This window comes from Sorex fumeus, unplaced genomic scaffold, assembly GCF_029834395.1.
Source record: "Sorex fumeus unplaced genomic scaffold, SorFum_2.1 ptg000122l, whole genome shotgun sequence".
Lineage (NCBI taxonomy): Eukaryota > Metazoa > Chordata > Mammalia > Eulipotyphla > Soricidae > Sorex > Sorex fumeus.
In genome coordinates this window covers 39,641,530-39,661,737 of record NW_026606179.1, presented here as the reverse complement: position 1 = coordinate 39,661,737, position 20,208 = coordinate 39,641,530, and the positions used below count along the sequence as shown (strand labels likewise).

The following is a 20,208-nucleotide window of genomic DNA, read 5'->3' as shown; positions in this document are numbered from 1 at the left end:
CCTGTTCTGCAGCAGAGACCCACCCTGCACGCGTGGAGCCGTGGGCTTACCCCTCGCCCCAACCTGCCCTCCTGCGCTGTCAGGTGTGATCCTTCCCCCAGACTCCAGGCTTGACCCCCAGTGCCGCGAGAATCGCAACCTCCGGCACACCCCAACCAAGTAAGGACGCAACGCCGGACTTTGCAAGAACACCACAAGGGAAGGGGAAAACGAGTGCAATGAAAAGACTGCAACCCTGTGGCCTTGGCAAGGCCTGTTGGCTGGAGCCACGAACGAATGCCTTCAGAACTGCGACCTTCTCGCGAGACATTCTCGGTCTGGCTGTACCCCGTCTTCCTCATTTCTGGGTATTTGCTGTGTCGTAATGAGAAACCCCGAGGAATAGAGCAACGAAGAGAACCAGGAAGGGGCTGGCGGTGCAGGGACAGAGGGTGACCGGGAAAGCCCTGACTCCGCCTGTTCCTGCGGGCCGGGGTTCAGGCCCTCTGTCCCGGTCAGTACCCCCTCCCCCACTCCCTCCCCAAGGGTGAAGCCCGCCACAGAGGGAGAACTTGGACTCCACAGGTCCCCTCAGTCACACTCCTCCCAACCGGCTTCTTTAAAAAATATTTTTGTTTTAATTATCATTAGCACAGTGGGTAGGGCGTTTGCCTTGCACGCGGCCGACCCAGGTTCAATTCCCCGCCAAGCTACCGAGAGTATCCCACCCGCACGGCAGAGCCTGGCAAGCTCCCCGTGGCGTATTCGATATGCCAAACACAGTAACAACAAGTCTCACAATGGAGACGTTACTGGTGCCCGCTCAAGCAAATCGATGAACAACGGGAGGACAGTGCTACAGGACGGTGCTAATTATTATTTCTTGGTTTGAGGGCCAAACAAACAGTGCTCAGGGCTTACTCCTGACTCACCCGGCAGGACCTGAGGATTGAACCCAGACTGGCCGCGTGAGAGGCAAGCCCCCCGACCGGCTGTCCCATACCGGCCCGTTCCACGCCCCGCATGGCCTCTGAGCAGCTTGGTCTGGTCAGCCCCCCACAGCTCCTCTGGGCCCAGCCCCTGCTCAGCACAGCTGGGGAGGGAGCCCTGAGTCCCGCGAGGAGTCTCCCCATCTCCCCACCACCATCTGCTCCCTGAGGGCTGGAAAATACTCGCTCCACACCCCAATGCCAGCATCTGAGAAAGCCACGGTTCAGGGCTCCCCTTGGGATCCGGGGAACAGGACCAGGTGTGAATTTTATTTATTTATTTGTTTTGGGGGCCCACATCTGGCACTGCTCAGGGCTTCCTCCTGGCTCTGTGCTCTGGGATCACTCCTAATGGGCTTGGGGGACCCTGTGGGGTGCCGGGAAATGGAACTCGGGTTGGCCCCTTGCAAGGCCAGCAGGTGCCCTCCCTGCTCTCGGGGTGGGGGGTGCTCCAGCCCCTCTTCTCCTTTTCTTCCCTTAATTGTTTTTTGTTGTGGGGCACATGCTGGACAGTGCTCAGGGGCTACTCCGGGGATGATACTTAGTTTCTCCTGGCGGTTGAGGGGACCGTGTGGTGCTGAGGACAGAGCCCGGGACCCCTGGGCGGTCCCCCATACCCCACAACCCTACTAGCTTTGCATCCACTTTTTTCTTCTTTTTTGGGGGGGGGTCACACCCGGCGATGCTCAGGGATTTTACTCCTGGCTCTGCACTCAGGAATTACGCTTGGCGGTGCTCAGGGGACCATATGGGATACTGGGAATCGAACCCGGGTTGGCAGCGTGCAAGGCAAAAGCCCTCCCCGCTGTGCTATCGCTCCAGCCCCTTGCGTCCACTTTTCCGAGGAAGATGACGACTTCTCTCCCCGCCTCTATCTCCGCCATCTCGGCCTCTTGGGTTTCCTCTTGAGGAAACCAGCACCCAGTTGTGAAATAGAAGCTCGGCCCCCGGACTGGAGGGCCACACGCGAGGCTGGGAAGGGCCACTCGCTGGTGCCACACGCTGCCAGCCACCAGGCCTGGCGGTGCCCAACAGGTACGGGGATATCCTCCCCGTGCCGGCGGCAGCCTCCTCCGGCCCAGTCAGTCCCTCTGTCCTCAGCTCTGCAGAGCCCCTGACCGCCGTTCCTCCAGCCCAGCTGACACAGGTCACAGGGCAGCCCGCCAAGTGTGGGGGGGGGCGGGGGAACTGTGGGTTGCTTGAGCGTCCCCCCACCCTCACCTCACCGTGGAGTGAGCGTGTGAAAGGGATGTCCAAGGCAGACGAACTATCTGACTCAACTTGTAAAAAAACTCTTCCTGAGGCTCTCGCAGTCCCACATAGGAGAGATGGTCCTGCATCTACCTGCTCCCTGCCGGCCCTCGCTTGACACCAGAGCCTACAGCTCCATCCTTGTCGTGGCAAATCCCCGGATCTGGCTCTGTCTCAGAGCCGCAAAAGACACACAGCGAGGGAGCAACCAAGGTCCAAAAGCAGCATAATGAGAGAACTGAGTTGAGTCCGAGGGTGTTTGGAGAGGGAGGGGTACACGGTGATGGGTGTGGTGTTGAGATTACATGCATGAGAAGCATCAGAGTAAACCACAGAATCCCAATCAAAAAAAAATTTTCAGGGGGGTGGCTGGAGCAATAGCACAGCAGGTAGGGCGTGTGCCTTGCATGCAGCCAACCTAGGTTCGATTCCCAGCATCCCATAGGGTCCCCTGCTAACCGCCAGGAATAATTCCTGAGTGCATGAACCAGGAGTAACTCTTGTGCATCACCGGGTATGACCCAAAAAGCAAAAAAAAAAAAAAAAAAAAGAAAATTTTGTTTTTGGCTTTTGGGCCACACCCAGCAATGTTCAGGGGTTACTCCTGGCTCTGTGCTCAAGAATTACTCTGGTGGTGGTGCTCAGGGCACCGTTTGGGGTGCCGGAGATTGAACCCGGATCCGCTGTATGCAACGCAAACGTCCTCCCGGCTGTCCTATCACTCTAGTCCAATCAAAATATTAAAAAAAAAAATCCTACTCCCGCTCCCAGGGAGGCCTTCTCTGAGAATTATCTTGGGGAAGAGCCTTTTCACCCCTTTTCTTCTCCATGGGAACCAGGTGAGCTCGCTGAAGAGCCAGTGAACCGGCTGGGCTCAACTCACCTTCCCCTCACTTCCTTCCTCTCACAGAGCACACAGAGAGCCGCTGCCCCCCAGGCCAAAACTCCGAGCTCTGAAGAGGAATATGTTCATTTATTTCAGCCTCGTTTGTGTTTCTCCCGATAGGGGCATTCCCTGAGGTCTGGTGTCTCCAGACCCCTGCCTGGAGAACTGGTCTGAAGATTGGGGATTTTCTCTGAGTGAGGACAGACTGGGTGGCAGGACCAACTTCCGTCCTCAGCCCTAAGCAAGCCTCCAGCGCACACCACCCCCCATCCTGAGGGGACAGGGATGCCCATAAGTGGCCTGAAATGGGGGAGGGGAGGCATTGGCCAAGTCCTTCCTGGGACCGGAAGGTGGTGATGGCAGAGAGGGCCAGGAGAGATGAGAGCTGGGGTGAGGTCATGGCCTGGCAGGTAGCATCTCAGGGTGACGAGAGCCCTGCCATGTGGGCTGTGCGTTCAGACCCTCAGGGCCCTCCAGATGAAACCTTTGAGACCACGTGGTCCAACCTGGTCTTCACACACACACACACACACACACACACACACACACACACACACATCCTGCCCAGCCATGTTATACAAAGGCCCCCAAGGAGTCATGATGTCACTCAAGGGCACAGGGCCAGCCAGAGCTGAGTCAGAGTGCCTGGCACGGGGGGCCCGCAGCCCCCTACCCATGAGATGTGACGGGGGCTGGATCGACCCGTGCGGTGCCCGAGGAGGAGGCCGCAGCCCGCTGGCTGGGAAAGTAGAGCACCAGGAACCAGCAGAAGATGAAGACACCTATGGGGAGAGAGAGTCTTGGCAAATGGGGCGGGGGTGGGGCGGGAGTCTGGGGGCAACCCCAGGGGACCGGCTGGCCTGGGTGACTGTCACCCAGAAACAGTAGCTCCATTGTAGAAAAAGAAAAAAAAATACAAGTTTGAGAAGTGACAGGCAAAGGAAACTCAGTTCTGAAAATCAAAAAGAACCAAGCAGGCGTTTTCTTGCACGTGTCCGACCCAGGTTCGATTCCCAGTATCCCATATGGTGTTCAGCATCCCTGAACACCGCCAGGAGTAATTCCTAAGTGCAGAGCCAGGAGTAACCCCTGTGCATCGCTGGGTGTGACCAAAAAAGAAAAAAAAAAACAGAGTCCTTGAAATGCTCCGTGCACCTGCACATTTATGTCCCGGACAGAAAAGAAATTCCTGCCCATAGAACAGCCCCTCATGGGAGCAGGGTCTGACCCACCGCCCCTGCACCCCGATCGAGGGCATGGGCCTTAGCAAGAAGGCCAGGTGTCAGGTCCCAAAGGTATAAGATTTGCAAACAGCAATTATGACAACATAAACATGTGCTCCCACGGGACTCATAGCCAGTGCTCTAGGCCGTGTTTGACTCGGTCCCCGACCCTCCGCTCTCTCCCTCAGTGATGCCCCCACAGTGGGACAAGATAGCTGCCATCCCCCACCCCCACATCCAGCCCCAGGCCCCGCCCCCTCACCTTGCAGGGAGTTGAACACAGCGAAGATGTAGACGGTGGACAGGCCCAGGGGCGTGAGGATGGCCAGCCCCCACGTCATGCCCAGCAGGCTACAGAGGCCCAGCACAGTGAGGACTCCCTTCCAGCTCTGCCCCTGTTCCTTGCCTGCCGTGGCACTGGACAGGGTGAAGATCTTCCAGGCCACCAGCACCAGCACCACGGCGCTGCAGAGGAAGGTGACCAGGAAGTAGCCGTGGACGGTGACGTGGAGGGCAGAGACGGCTGTCTTCTCGCAGAACCAGCACCTGGAGGGGGTGGGGTGGCCGGCCCTGTGTTGGGGAGCAGCTGCCCCCGGCCACGAGCTAAGGGGGACAGACTCCCCAGCTGACCTTCCTTGGCAGAGAAGATGGTGTTCCCCCTCCCTGCACCAAGATCCCCTCAGACCAGGGGTCCCAAAAGGGTCCAGCGGGTCCCAGACCCATGCTTTTTTGTTTTGTTTTGTTTTTGCTTTTTGGGTCACACCTAGCAATGCTCAGGGGTTACTTCTGGCTCATGCAATCAGGAATTACTCCTGGCGGTGCTCGGAGGACCCTATGGGATGCTGGGAATCGAGCCCGGGTCGGCTGCGTGCAAGGCAAATGCCCTACCCGCTATCGCTCCAGGCCCCCAGAGCCATGTTTTATCTGTCCCTCATGTGTTTGTGAAAAATAGAAGTCAGGACTCTAAGTGAGAGCATCAAGAGGGTAAGAGCCTAAGAGCCTTGCCTAGAACACGCCAACCCAGTTAGCTTTTTTTTTGCTTTTTGGGTCACACTTGGAGATGCACAGGGGTTACTCCTGGCTCTGCACTCAGGAGTTACTCCTGGCGGTGCTCAGGGGACCATATGGGATGCTGGGAATTGAACCCGAGTCGGCCGTGTGCAAGGCAAACGCCCTACCTGCTGTGCTATCGCTCCAGCCACAACTCAGTTAATTTACTTGTTTCATTTCAGTTTGGGGTCACACCCAGCCGTGCTCAGGACTGACTTCTGTTGTCTTTGCACTCGGGGGAATCTGATGGCATGCTGGGGATCAAACCTCCCGCAGGGGGACAGGTGGGACCCCTGGGGAGGTGGCTTCCAGGTGCCTATGGCAGGTGGAGGCCTGGCCCAGTCAGACACCTGCCTCTACTCCTGTTCTCCCCACACGCGTCTCTGGGCCTCAGTTTACCCCGATCAGAGCAGCTGCCTCTGGGGGCTCCCCCTCACCGCCCCGCTCCCTCCCGGCCCCACTCACAGCTCCAGCGAGATGCGCAGGTCCTGGTCACGGATGGCGAAGGGCCCATAGCTGTCGGCACTTGCCGTGCCAATGACCACAAGGGCAGGCAGGCCTGGGCCCGGGAGGGAGGAGACCGGGTATCACTGGGGCACCCTGGGGGGCTGTTCCTCTCCCACCGCCCCTCCCACGCTGTCCCCCAGAAATCCCGCCCACGCCTACCCCAGCCCACGGCGCTGAGCTTCAGGAAGTAGTGGCTGACATAGGTGTTGAAGACCTTGATGACCAGCAGGTAGAGGTGCAGGGCCTCCAGGCCCATCCAGGTGAAGGTGCAGAGCAGGAAGTAGTGCAGGGTGGCGCCCCGGGCCCTGCAGGCCGCCCCTGTGCCCGCAGTGCCCAGCCCCAGGCTGATAAAAAAGGCCAGGTTCAGGAGAAACAAGCTCACGCTCAGGGCCACGTGGATCTTGGGGGTGTCTTCCGACTTGAACCTTTGCCGGGAGAACCTGGGTGGGGGGAGGGGATGGCGGCTCCCACCAGGCATCCAGCTCCCCCCCACTCTCTGCTGCACCCCAGAGCCCAGGCCCTGGGGTCTCTGTCGGCTCCCAGCCCTGCCTGCACTGGCGCCGCCCGCCGGAGCTCTCCCAACCAGGCCCACTGTCCATGGGGGCTGTTGGTCCAGTTGGGCTCATCCTGTAAGGAAACTGAATTCCCTGGGCGGGCGCTCTGTGCTTTCCTCTCCTCCAGCCTCTCTCTCCCTGCCCACCCCACTCCCCTCTGCTTTCCCTTTGGGGGTTAGGGACGGCCTCTGCCACACCTGCCCCTGGCGCCCCCCCACCCACACACACTCCCCAAGGCACGTGCAGCTGGCTTTCCTCCCGGCACCCCCACCTCTCACAACGGCAGCTTTGGCCCCGCACCCTAAGCCGGGAGGCCCCAGGGCATTGGTTAAGGGCACTGGAACGGGGTGTGTGGGACCTGGGGGCAGGGAGGGTGAGGTTCAGAGAGGCACAGGCAGTCCCACGGTGTCACAGAGCGAGCAGGAAATCAGGGGAGCGCCCGCCCTCCAAACCCTTAGACACGCAGCCCAGAGTCCGGAAGGTGGGAGTCATACCCCCCCTCCCCGTCACACCCCCGGGCGCTTGTGGCCACTCCTCCAGGGCTCCAGACCAGCTCGGCAAGTTGGCTGGTCCAACTCCGTTTGGTGGGAGTCAGGCCTGGGGGCTGGGGACAGCATGGCACTTCCTGTCCAGTGACAGCATGCTGGGCGGTCCTGCGGGCGGGGATCCAATGAGAGCAGACAGAGGTGGGGGAGGGCAGGACTCCCTAGGGGCTGCTCCTACACAAGGCCGGGTCCTGGGGGTCCCTCAGCCACCGTTCGGGCTGGAGCTCCCACTCCCATTCCTCCCCAGACTCAGCCCAGAGGAGCCCCCTTCTCTCAGCCGCCACACACAGGTGACTGGGCGCTCTGCCCCCTCAGATCCAAGAACAGCTACACTGCTTGGCAGGGCTGAGGGGAGCAAGAGCTCTGCCGGCACAGTGTCTGAGACCAGAACTGCCACCAGGGTCACACCACCTGGAGCTGTGTACATTCACACACGCATGCACACACGCACATGCACACACACGCACATGCACGCACACATGCATACACATATACACAAGCCCTCACGCACATATCCATATACACAAGTACACACTCATGTACACATACATGCGTATTCACACATGCACACATACACATGCACACACACGTACAGACGCACTCATGTACACAAACACGCATACTCCTACACACATGCATGCACACATGCATACACATATACACAAGCCCTCATGCACACATCCATATACACATGTACACACTCATGTACACATGCATGCATATTCACACATGCACACATACACATGCACACATACGTACAGACGCACTCATGTACACAAATACGCATACACCTAGACACACGCACGCACACATGCATACACATATACACAAGCCCTCACGCACACATCCATATACACAAGTACACACTCATGTACACATACATGCGTATTCACACATGCACACATACACATGCACACACACGTACAGACGCACTCATGTACACAAACACACATACACCTACACACACGCACATGCACGCACACAGGCATACACATATACACAAGCCCTCACTCACACATCATATACACAAGTACACACTCATGTACACACGCATGCGTATTCACACATGCACACATACACAGGCGCACACACATACAGATGCACTCATGTACATATACATCACACACATGCACACTCACCCATGTACACATACACACGCACACAAACATACGCACCACATGTGCACACACAGCACGCTTGCACACACACGCAACGCACCCGCACACGTTGTATGCGCATGTGAAATCAGTGTGAACTAGACAAGATGTGTCCTAAGGCAGGAGCACCTTGACCTAGTTCAACAGTCACCCACAAGTTGTCCCCTGGGGACAGCTGGGGGAGGGGCTGTGGGCTCTGCCGTGCCTGCAACTTCCTGTGAGTCTGTGACTATTTCCCAAACGCTCTGAGTACGTGTGTGATGTCTGCTCTCAGGCAGCTCGGACCAGGCAGTGAGGTGGGAGGGCCCAGGCCGGCCCCCGCCTGGCCTGCCTGCAGAGGAGACAGCCACACCGGGGGCAAGGGCCTGTCCTCTGTGTCCCCGGGTCCAGCCAGGCGGACACAGAGCTCACGGGGGGGGGGGGGGGGGGGGCTCTTCCGGGGTATAAACCTCACCGTCTCGTTGAAGTTTAGGCCAAGTTTGCTTTCTGCATCTGAGTCCCTTGCGATTCTACCCCTGACCAGCGACATCGCGTGAACGCATTTCACCTCCAACCCCATTTTTTTTTTTTTGCTTTTAGGATCACACCTGGCAACACACAGGGGTTACTCCTGGCTCTGCACTCAGGAATCACCCCTGGCGGTGCTCAGGGGACCATATGGGATGCTGGGAATCCAACCCGGGTGGGCCGCGTGCAAAGCAAACGCCCTACCTGCTGTGCTATCGTTTCAGCCCCCAACCCCATTTTGTAGGCGAGGAAAGTGAGGCTTGGAGAGACCCTGGGGGTCAGGATGTTGAGTTTGGAGGGCGGGCGGGGGCGCTGGGGGCTGGGGAGGAGGCACCCACCTCAGGGTGACATAGAGGATGACGGTGAAGGTCAGGAAGATCATGGAGGCGCCGCAGCCCGCCTGGGAGATGCGTGTGAGAGCCAGCGCGGTGGCCCTGTCCAGGACCGGCCTCTGCGAGGGAACCCCAAGCCCGTCAGCCGGACCCTGACCCCCGCCTCTTCCCTGGAGCCCTGCCCGGCCCCCCCACACCGCCTCACCAGGAGCAGGGTGAAGAAGGTCAGGTGGTCACAGCGGCACACGGTCCTCTCGGGCCCCCGATCCGTGGAGCAGCCACGGGAAGACCAGTCTCCTGTCGGCCCTGCGGGGGAGGGGGGCCAGGGAGGGCCGGGCTACTCCTCGGGGCGTCTACCCTTCCGCGGGCACCCCAGGCGGGCCTGGGCCCCTACCTTCACGCACATCCCAGAAGACACAGGTGGAGGTCATGTTCTGAAACCAAACAAGGGCAGGGAGAGGCGTGGGCCGGGTTAGACCTCTGGGCGCCCCTGGGGAGCCGGCCAGCGGTGTGTGGGGTCAGGGGCCCCAGGGATTATGGGCGAGGTGCAGGATCCGGGGTTCCCCCGACCCAGACAGGGACTCACAGGGGGCTGCTGCGGGTGGGCGAAGGTGATCTCCAGGGGCTCGGGCAGCCTGTGGATGGGCCCACGGCCCACGCTCAGCCCCACCAGGCGGTCATTGAGCGGCCGGCTGCCTTCCTCCGGGCTCTGCTGCGGGCCCTGCGGGCAGAGAGTGGACTGCACTGGGGTATTCATGGCCTCTGAGATCGTGACCCAGGGGCCCGGGTTCACAGCCCTCCTTCCTTCTGTGCACCCCTGGGGTGCAGCTAGGCCTGGGCAGACCCTATGCTCATTTCCATGGATCTGCTGGGTCTCCTCCACTCTTCCCCGTCACGAGAGGGGCACAGGGCTAGACCAGCACAGCCAGAATGGAGGGTCAGGGGGCATCAGATGGGCACACGTACCTGCGTGCACGGGCCACAGGCCTCAGGGGCCACGTACCTGGCTCACGCGCTCCCGGGTACCACACCAGAGCTGTGAGGACCGGGCACAGACATGGCCACTGGGTGGACATGTCCGAGTGGGGGCGAGGGGGATGGAGCCATAGTACAGTGGGCAGTGACCTTGCACGTGACCGACCTGGGTTCAGTCCCCGGCATCCCCTATGCCCCCCCGAGCACCGCCAGGGGTGATTCCTGAGTGCAGAGCCAGGAGGAATCCCTGAGCATCGCCAGGTGTGGCCCCAAACCAAGAGAGTGGGGGTACGAGGCTCCTCCACAGATGGGGTTCTGTGACCACGCAGCTGCCCCCAAAGCCCCCTCTCAGCCCCCCCCCACCCCCTCCAGCCCCAGCTGAGACTCCAGAGAAGACAGGCTGTGCAGGGAGCCCAGAACTGACCCCGAGGAGCCTCTGGGGTGGCCAGGTCAGGTGGTGGCCATGGCACCCCGGGCCCGCGCCCCACCTTCACTCACCTTGAAAACCGTCCCGGTGCCGATGTCCAGGATGGTGACGGCCAGACGGACCTCCTCCCCTCGGCCCTGCAGGGACCTGAAAAGGCTCTGCGGCAGCCGGACCCTGTTTGGGGGCTTTTGCTCCTGCGTCACCTGCCTCGGAACCTGCAGCCACAGAATCAGCCACACCCGTCTCTCCCCCACATGCCCAGGAGGGAAACTGAGGCCCCCGGGATGGGGGAAGAGCAGCCCCCGAGGACACTGACTGCACAAGTCAGGATACTGGGGGGGGGGCGTCACACCAGGCTGCTGAGGGAGCCCTGTTTTCCCAGGATGCAGAGTGGAGCTCGTGGGGTGCTGTGGGGCATGTCACAGAGCTGGCTGCCTGGCCAGGACCCTGGCCTGTCCGGCTTACATGTGGGGAGGGGGTCAGTCAGGGGGCGGCGTTGGCCCTGGGCTCTGGCAGCCACTGATCCTGCTGACGTGAGGCTTCCTGGGGCAGCTGGCCAGCCTCGGGTGGACTCGGGGATCAGAGCTAAAGCCAGGAGGGCAGGGGCAGGGCTGGGTGGACCCCAGGAGAGCTGTTCAGTCCGCACACACTCATTAAAAGACGCTGCCCTTGCAAGTGGCTGACCCTGGTTTTATCCGTGACCAGGAGAGTCTGTGAGCAGGCCTGGGCATGGCCCCCTCAGCAATGAAGATTAGTGTAGGACTATTTTCATCATTGGTAAATAAAGTCACCTTCCTGGGGCTGCAGTGATAGCACAGCGGGGAGGGTGTTTGCCTTGCATGTGGCCAACCCAAGTTCGAGTCCCAGCATCCCATAGGGTCCCCCGAGCACTGCCAGGAGTAACTCCTGAGTGCAGAGCTAGGAGTAACCCCTATACATTGCCATGTATGACCCAAAAAGCCCGAAAAGAAAAAAAAAAGAAAAAAGTCACCTTTCTTTTCCCCTCTCCTCTCCTCCCTTCCCCACCCTTCCTCTCTCCTCCCCTCTCCTCTTCTCTTTCTTCCCTTCCCTTCTTTTGGTTTGTCGCCACACCCAGCAGTGCTCAAGGCTTCCTCCTAGCTCTGCTCAGGGATCACTCCAGGCAGTGCTTCGGGGACTTTTTGGACCCAGGGATGGAACCCAGGCCTCCCTCTTGCGCAGCCTGTGCTCATCCCCCCAGGCCGTCTCCCCAGCCCGTGGAGAACGTTTAATTCCTTCTCTCACATCCTGGTGACTGCAGCCTGATGGGCCCTGGTCTTGACTCTGAAACATCATCAGGGCACTGGACCAGAGAGGAGCTGGGGGCCCCAACCGTCTCCTTTCTGGGCTGGAGCCTGCCCAGAGGACTCGAGGGTGCTTTGAGGGCAGTGTGGTGGCCACTCGGAGAGTTCCACCTCTTGGAAGGCACACTCAAGGACGAAGAGACACCCCATCTCCAGACAGACCCTTGGACCACAACGAGCCCATTTGGCTGACTCCCCACACTAGCTTCCCTACCGCAGGGAGCAGAGCCAGTGGTCCGGAACATTCCCTGGGCGTTGCTTTATTTGATGCCCCACCTTGAAAGTGGATGCCATAATCACCATCTAGATCCGAGGTCACCCCACTGGTCAGGGAGGGGAAACCGAGTCCAGACCAATGAAAGCCCAGGGTCCGTCCACTGAGCCCTAAGTAGAGCGCATGCACGGGACTTCTGATGGGTGGAGCTGACCAGCTTATCATACAGTGAGGATTGGGGGCCCAGAGGGGCCAAGAAATGTCCTGGGCTTGCTTCTGGCTCCACTCAGGGATCACTCCAGGCAGTGCTCCAGGGACTTTTTGGTGCCAGGAATGGAACCCAGGCCTCCCTCTTGCACCTCCTCTGCTCATCCCCCCCCAAGCTGTCTCCCCAGGCCCAAGCTTCCAGGTCTCCTGACTCCCAATGTGGGGACCTTCTGAATCCAGGTATGCTGAACCTCCTCTTTAAGGACCCGCCCAACGCATGGTCACCCTCGCGCCCCGAGCCAGGTGGCAGAGGCTGAGCTGTGCCAAGTCCAGAGCCCAGGGATCTCAGGATGCCGAAAGATCCACCCCAGGAAGATGGGGACCGCCAACAGGAACGTGGGGGGCACTTCACCTCAAAGGGGTTCAGAGAGAAGTGCAGGTCTTCGGAGACGCTGGTGCTGACGTTCTTGACAGAGACATTCAAGAAGGGAGTGTTCCATGACTGCCTGCTCTTCTCCACCAGGAAGATCTCCACGTCCAGCCAGTACCTGGACGGGGTCAGGGTTAGGGGTGGGGAGAAGAGCCTGGCAGGCTGTGCGACCCTGGAAGTCCGCCCTAGAGGGTGACCCAGATTGTCCAGGAAGGGCTTGAGGTTGAGGTAGGAGCAGAGTGAAGGTGTGTGAGCCGCCTGGCGGCTTCTGGTGGATTTGAGTCACCAGCCTTGCTCTCCCAAGACTTGATGGAAATCTCTCTCTCTCTCTCTCTCTCTCTCTCTCTCTCTCTCTCTCTCTCTCTCGCTCTCTCTCTCTCTTTTTTTTTTTTTTTTTTTGCTCTTTGGGTCACATCCGGCGATGCACAGGGGTTACTCCCGGCTCTGCACTCAGGAATTACTCCGGACAGTGCTCAGAGGAGGACCATATGGGATGCTGGGAATCGAACCTGGGTCGGCCACATGCAAGGTAAACGCCCCCTCCCCTCTGTGCTATGGCTCCAGCCTGGGAATCTCATATTTTGTCCATCCCTTCATCAAAGATGGACCCTGGGACAGTTTCCTCCTGTTGCTGCTGAAAACAGAGCAACTTTGAACATCCACGCACGTGCCTTTGTTTAGAGAAATGTTCTCGGTTCGTTGGGGGCTATTTACCTGGGGGTGGGATTGCTGGCCCGTGTGGTGATTCTATTTCTTTTTGAAGTGGGGAGCCACACCGGGCTGTGTGAAGAGGTTACTCCTAGCCCCGTGCTCGGGAAGTGACCCCAGGAAGCGCTTGGGTCATATGAGGTTGTAAGGTTTTAAACTGGGCCCCGTCCTGGGTGCACAGACGCCCCCACCCCACTCCCCCGCCCCCTCCTCAGTTCCAAGGTGGGCCGACGTGGTGGCTCAGGGCGCCCTCTTTCAGGGCCACTGCAGCCCCCTCTGGCCTGGATGCGACTTCCTTGTTCCGTACCTCAGTTATCCTGGCTGGGGTCCGAGTAAGTGTGCTCTCCCCTCCCCCCCTCACAGCCCTGCCTCTCCAGCTCCCTTCCTGCTCCCTTCCTGCTTTGGCTCTTGCTTCTATTCCTGATCTTATTCCTGGATCAGCCCCAGTCCCTGCCCCACCCCCCACCTCTCCTTTGTTGCTCCCCACCCCAGGGGTCAAAACTCTAAATACAGTTCTTCCCCTCTCCCCTCTAAAGGTGGGCTGCTCCGCCTCCAGACATTGATCCAACTAGAAAACTCCTACGCCACCTTCGAAACCCCTCCACAGGTCACCTTCTTGGGGGGGGGGGCACACCCAACCGATGCTCAGGGGGTCCCCCTGGCTCTGCACTCAGGAATCACTCCTGGCGGTGCCCAGGGGAACAGATGCGATGCTGGGATTGAACCCAGGCTGGCTGGGTGCAAGGCAAACGGCCCTCCCCGCTCTCCTGTCGCTCCCCTCCCCCGGACCGCACCCCACAGCCCCCTTTTCCTCTTACTGGCCCCCTGGCTGCCCTGGCAGAAGCCCAACTCCGGCTGCGGCTCCGGCTCCGAGCACTCCTCACCTCTGCAGGTTGCTCAGGTGGCAGGGCTCGGGGCTGCCGGGTCTGCACCGGGAGAAGCACTCGGCAGTACTCTCCAGGGCGAACTGGTCGTACTGGCCCTTGTTGACGACGCCCTGGCAGATCTTGCTCGGCTTTTCTGGATTCGAAGTTTCGGAGCCACTGTTCACCTCTGAGGAAGGACGCCAGAAGAAAGGTGTGGGCAGGGATGCTGAGTGCTCCTGAGCTGGCCTCTGACTCTCCCTGCCTCTGTCTCTCCCAAGGAGACTGTGTCCCCTCCTCAGAGGACCAGGTGAGAGGCTCTGGAGAGAGGATGTCTAAAAAGGGCTTGCACAGACTCTCTGCGACAAAAAGGTGTTTATTTTTTTTAACCACCTCCTCCAGGGAGTCTGCCTGGCTTTTCGACAGAAAGAGGGGGGAAGAAGGGCAGGAAATAGGAGCGTCCAGGGCAGAAGCCATTCTCTGTGGGCGCCCCGGGGAGGAGCAAGGGTCCCGGGTGCGGGCAGCCCTCGGCGGACATCTGCAAAACCTGCCTCTGGTTGCCCTGTGAAATTTCAGGGCGATCCTGAGTGGGACCCTCAGAAGGCCCCTGTCTCAGCAGGAGGGAGATGCCTTCTCTGTGCTCATCTTCCGAGGACATCGGAGTGACCACTTAAATATATTAACGTGGTAATGTTCAATAACATAATTATGAGTAATTAAAATCTATTATAATTGATTCATTGTAACTCATGCCCAGAACCTTGAATCAGGCCTGGGTGCCGGAATGCATCTGCCCCTGCCCACCGCTCCTCACCCCCCGTGACATTTCTCCATTCATCTCTGCCCCAGAACTGGTCTGCTGGGGAACGGGCTAGAGGTCAGAGGGCAGGGGTCAGAGGACAGACGCTGACTCTTCCAGGACCACCGTGGTCTGCTTCCTTCTTGCTCCCCCGACACGGGGCTGCCTCCTCCTTGGTGCCCTCCCCACCCACACCCTTGTAAGTGGCCCTTTATTCTCACTGGACCTGCCCCCCATGGACCCTGAGGCCATGCAGGGCCCACTACAGCGAGTGGTCAGTGGCCCCTGGGAGCCCTGTGAGACCCTGTGGGGCTCCAGCACAGGTCTGGGCTCTGCCGTGCTTCTTTTTTATTGTTTTGGGGCCACATCTGGTCGTGCTGAGGGCTGAGTCCTGGCTGTGCCTCAAGGGATCAACTCCTGGGATGCTAGGACCAAGCCTGGGTGGGCTGTGTGCAAGGCCAACACCCTTTCCACTATCACTGCCTCCAGGACTTCTTAATTATGAATGAATGAATGAATGAATGAATGAATAGCCACTAGCCTCCAAACATCCCAAAAGGCAGGAGTCTTTTTTCTTATTCTTTTTTCTTTTTTTTTTTTTTGCTTTTTGCTTTTTGGGTCACACCCAGCAATGCTCAGAAGTTACTCCTGGTTCTGCACTCAGGAGTTACTCCTGGCGGTGCTCAGAGGACCCTATGGGATGCCGGGGATCGAACCCGGGTCAGCTGCGTGCAAGGCAAACGCCTTTCTTGCTGCACTGTCGCCCCGGCTGAAAAGGCAGGAGCCAGCTGGAGCTAGGAACCCCCCAGGCAGGGGTGCAGGAGAAAGGAACCACCTTCAGCCATTAGCAGGGAAAGTCCCCTGGGTCAGCCTCTGTGGAGAGACTCAGAACAGAAACAAATTGGGCCATGGGGCAGCGCCCGTCTGCAGGGCCAGCACCAAGCACGCCAATACCTGCCACTTCCTCCCGCCCGCTCACCTGTTGCTAGGTGGGGTCAGATACCCCGGGGCCAGAGAGGCTGGGGGAGGCCCCACGCTGCACCCCCCACGCCCAGAGCCACCACCGGGAAGCAGGTGGACGGCACGGCCACTTCCACCCTCTCCCGAGGCAGTGACCCACCGGTGGCCCTCCCGTGGGGAAAGTTCTAGGAGCCTTCACAGGGGTCAGTGCCCCATGGGGACCCACCTGGGCCTGCAGCCGTTCCTAAACCAGTACAAAGGAGTCTGGGGACAGCCAGAGTGGAGAGTTGGCCCCCAGAGGGGCAGCACCCAGGACAGAGGCCAGCAAGGGCAGGCTGGGGGCTTCCAATGGCCCTTCGGAGGCAGCACAGGTAGATGTCGGGGCCGAGCGGTGGCGACCGAGGGTCTGGATGTGGGTGGCCAGGGACAGGGAGGGAACAGCCGGGAAGGGCTGACCAGGCCGAGGGCTTTGGGTGGGTGGGGGGACCCATCTCCAGGCACTGTAGGAACAGGATGAGGGCTGAAGTCCGGCGCTGACCTCCACCTCTCATGGAAGTGGGGACTAACCCGAGGCTGGGGGTTCCTCGGGGCAGCCAGGGCACCCCGTTCCTCTGCCCCCCAGGCCAGGCCGGGGTGGGGTCAGTACTCACCTGAGACCCCCAGCAGTAGCAGCAGCAGCCAGGCCTCCCGGGTCCCCGGTGGCTCCATCCTTGGCCAGCCTGTCCTGCACAGCCGTGTCCTGTGTGTCCTGTGTGTCCCTCTGGGCCCAGCCCCACCTGAGGGGGCCGGTGGGGGGGGGGGGCACTCTGCCTCGCTACTTCCTCTGCCGCGCGCCTTCCTGCTCTGGCCGAGGCGGGATTGTGAAACACACGGGCACTGGGCGGGGAGTTCAGTGGCCCCGTCCCTGGCCCCCTCAGAGGTTCCAGAACACCCCCTGGGGGGCAGGGGTCTGAAACTGGTGGGCACCCGGGGGTCACGCAGGGACCCCCCGTCAGCCCGTTGTCCCTCCACCAGGGCCTGGCTCAACTTTGGGAATCCCACCAGCGAGGGGGCTGCTCAGCCGGATCTTGGGGGTTTGTTGCCATGGAGACCCCACCAGGAGGAGGAGGAGGAGGAGGAGGAGGAGGAGGAGGAGGAAGAGGAGGAAGAGGGTGCCACAGGGGCCGGCAGGTTTGCAGATGAGCTGGACAGAGGGGCCCCAGACTCCCCCAGACTGGACCACAGGAGAGGCTGGAAGGGAGGGGGAGGGCGGGCGCTGGCGCAGCCCCCAGGCTGACGTCTTTCTGTCTGGCCTTCTTCCTTCTGGTCTTGGTGCTCTTTGAGCCCACCCCCCACCCCCCAGACCCCACACCCCAGGGCCCTCTGCCACTGTTGCCTCTGGCTGAACCTTTGTTCTGAGAAGGGTCAGGAGGCCCCTGACGGTTCACCAGTGACCTCTGCAGGAAGTGGGAGCAGCAAACAATACATGGAGCACTCAGATGAGAGTCCACCTCTGCAAGGTCGAGGGAAATGCCCCCGGCACCCCTCGATCTGGGGCCTGGGAGAGTAAACGGGCCCACCCTGCCGCTTCCTTTTTTCTGTGTCAGCGGAAAGGCCGTGTCCCGTGGGCTCGGGAAGGGGTGTGGGCGCCAGGTGGACCCTGACCTGGAGCCCAGCGCTTCCTCCGCAGGGAGTGGGGGTGGGAGGGAGCCCCGAACCTGCCACTTCCTCCTAGCAGCCTCCCTGGCCTGACACCTCCCTCCCAGTGGGACAGACTCGAACTGAACCAGGGGACTTGCTGGGCCTGGCACGGACCCCTTCCTGCCTTGGGCCCCTCCTGACCCTGGGCACTGTGAGTGTTTGTGTCTGTGTGTGTGAGTGCATGTGTGTATGCATGTGTGTGTGTCTGTGCATACATGTGTGTGAGTGTGTGCCTGTGTGTGCATGGGTGTGAGCATGTATGTGAATGTGTGTGCATGTGTGTGTCTGTGCATATGTGTGTGTGCCTGTGTGTGCATGGGTGTGAACATATATGTGAATGTGTGTGCATGTGTGTGTGTGCGTGTATGTGCATGTGCGTGTGTGTGTGTGTGTGTATGTGTGTGTGAGAAGCATGTGCTCAGCCCTTGGGGCCAGCTGTGGTCCCAAGGGTTCTTTCTAGTGAGACCATCGGAGGGGTGCACCCTCCATGTGAGGGTGGGGCGGGGCTCCTGGGGAGACCCCGAGGCCAAGCCCGGTGCCGGGTGCGAGGACCCCCTCCTGTGGAGACTGGGAGGTCCGTGGAGGGGTGCTGGCTCTGAGAGGCCAAGAGGGGAATCCAGAGGTTTGTTGCCTGTCCTCAGGGCCTGGGGAAAGGTGGAAGCAGAGGCCGGGAGGAGTCGCGGAAGATGAGGGGGGGGTGCGTGGTCCCACACATCCAGGTCCCTGCAGGCCCCCTGGGCACTGCCAGCTGCCACTGCTGCCCAGAAGGCTCCTGCCCATCCATGCAAATCAGAGCCCAGGCCCTACCCACGTGCCCGGAAAGGGGCAGAGGGAGACCCCAGAAGAGGCCAGGAAGCTCAAGGCCCTGCCCCCCACCCCACCCTGACTCTGGGCTTCTGGAGGGTCCAAGCAGCTGTGGCCAAAGGGGTTCACTCTGCTGGTCTACATGCACAGCAGGGAAGCCCCCTCTCCTGGGTCCCAGGTGAACAAGGTGGACAGCGAGATTGAGGAGCTCACAGGCACCCTCACCCCAGCCCCATCCCATCACCTGCCGAGGGCAGGATTCCATTCTCTAAGGTGATGTCTTCAGACAGCGAATTAATGGCATCATCCTGGCTCTGCACTCAGAGATCCCTTCTGGCAGTGCTCGAGGAACCATAACAGGTGCTGGGGATTGAACCAGGATCAGCCTCGTGCAAGGCAAATGCCCTCCTTGCTGTCCTGTTACTCCAGTCCCCACCTTTGTGTATCTGGGGTGGTCGGGCCTCTCAAGCAGTGCTCAGGCAGGAGGCCCAGGAATCCTCCCAGCAATTCTCAGCCAGCGCCTGGGAATTCCCTGGGGGCCAACCTGGCAGGGCTGGGGTCTCCGGGCCTACACCCGGCTGTGCTTGGGGGACTTGGGGGTGTTGGGGGTCAATCTGGAGCCCCTGCATGCAAGCTGTGTGTCTCGAACCCTGGGCCAGTTTTCTGAGCCTCACAGTGTTTATTTAATTTGTTCCCAAAAGTCTTGGTCCCAGGACTTGAACCCAGGTCCCCCACATGCCAGGTAGATGCTCCACCCATGGCCCTGACTCCCAGCCTGAAGATCTACATCAGGATTTTACACCGCCACAGTCGGGCACTTATGATAAAAGCTTTTAGTCCAATGGGCAAGAAAGAGCGGACCTCACTGCAAGGAGAACATGCAGTGTTTCCGTGAAAGGCTCTAAGACAGCTACTGAAACTGAGTGCAGACCCCAGAGAGGGGTGCATAACTTTCTAAAAATACGTTTTGAAACATATTTTTTGATGATTCTCTATCACCAAATGTTTTTTTTAAATACCTATTTCATATACACAAATAATCAGAATTGTGTAAAAGTTTCTCTGGCCAAGAGGGGTATCACTGTCCACTGTCACTGTCCTCCCGTTGTTCATCGATTTGCTTGAGCGGGCACCAGTAACATCTCACAACAAATTGTGAGACTTTTTGTTACTGTTTTTGGCATATTGAATACATCACGGGGAGCTTGCCAGGCTTTGCCGTGCGGGCGAGATACTCCCGGTAGCTTGCCGGGCTCTCCGAGAGGGGCAGAGGAATCAAACTGGGGTCAGCCCAGCCGGCTGCGTGCAAGGCAAGCGCCCTACCCGCTGTGCTATCGCTCCAGCCAAGAGGGGTAATAAATGAAAAAAAGTCCCGCTTAGATTCACAGATTTTATCCTACCCAATGCTGAAAAATAACAGCTTTTTTTTCCCCCTGTGAAATCAGGAACAAGACAAGGTTGTCCAAGCTCACTACATCTATTTAACATAGTATAAGATGTTTTAGCCAGAGTGACCGGCGGCCTAAAGAAGAAATTAAAGGAATCCAGGGTTCCGAGCGATAGCACAGTGGGTAGGTTGTTTGCCTTGCACACAGCCAGCCTGGGTTCAATCCCCCGATCTCTATTTGGGACTCTGAGGTTAGGTGCAATCCCTGAGCACAGAGCCAGGAGCAAACCCTGAAACAGCCCATAAACCAAAATAAAAATAAAGTAAGAGGAATCCAGGTCTAAGAAAAAAAGAAGTCGGGGGCTGGAGCGATAGCACAGTGGGAAGGGCGTTTGTCTTGCATGCGGCTGACCCACGTTCGATTACCAGCATCCCGTATGATCCCCCGAGCA

General features: G+C 59.4%; 1 protein-coding gene across 1 annotated transcript; it reads right to left on the bottom strand.

Annotated features, from left to right (window-relative positions):
* Positions 1–3,759: 3,759 nt before the first annotated feature.
* Positions 3,760–16,593, bottom strand: ADGRG3 (adhesion G protein-coupled receptor G3). The gene is made up of 12 exons (XM_056136113.1): positions 16,536–16,593; positions 14,148–14,316; positions 12,538–12,673; positions 10,454–10,597; positions 9,567–9,701; positions 9,375–9,414; positions 9,186–9,286; positions 8,987–9,099; positions 6,045–6,325; positions 5,844–5,937; positions 4,591–4,874; positions 3,760–3,887 (listed from the first exon to the last, which is right to left on the bottom strand). Exons 1-12 carry the CDS (start codon positions 16,591–16,593, stop codon positions 3,775–3,777), a joined length of 1,668 nt encoding a protein of 555 aa, XP_055992088.1. The 3' UTR covers positions 3,760–3,774.
* Between the last annotated feature and the right edge of the window lie 3,615 nt (positions 16,594–20,208).

Coding starts and splice junctions, on each gene's coding strand:
- ADGRG3 (XM_056136113.1), bottom strand. CDS start 16,593: ATGGAGCCACCGGGGACCCGGGAGGCCTGGCTGCTGCTGCTACTGCTG. Junction 9,287..9,374: donor CTTCTGGGATGTGCGTGAAG/GTAGGGGCCCAG, acceptor CCTCCCCCGCAG/GGCCGACAGGAGACTGGTCT. Junction 6,326..8,986: donor ATCCTCTATGTCACCCTGAG/GTGGGTGCCTCC, acceptor CCCCCCACCCAG/GTTCTCCCGGCAAAGGTTCA.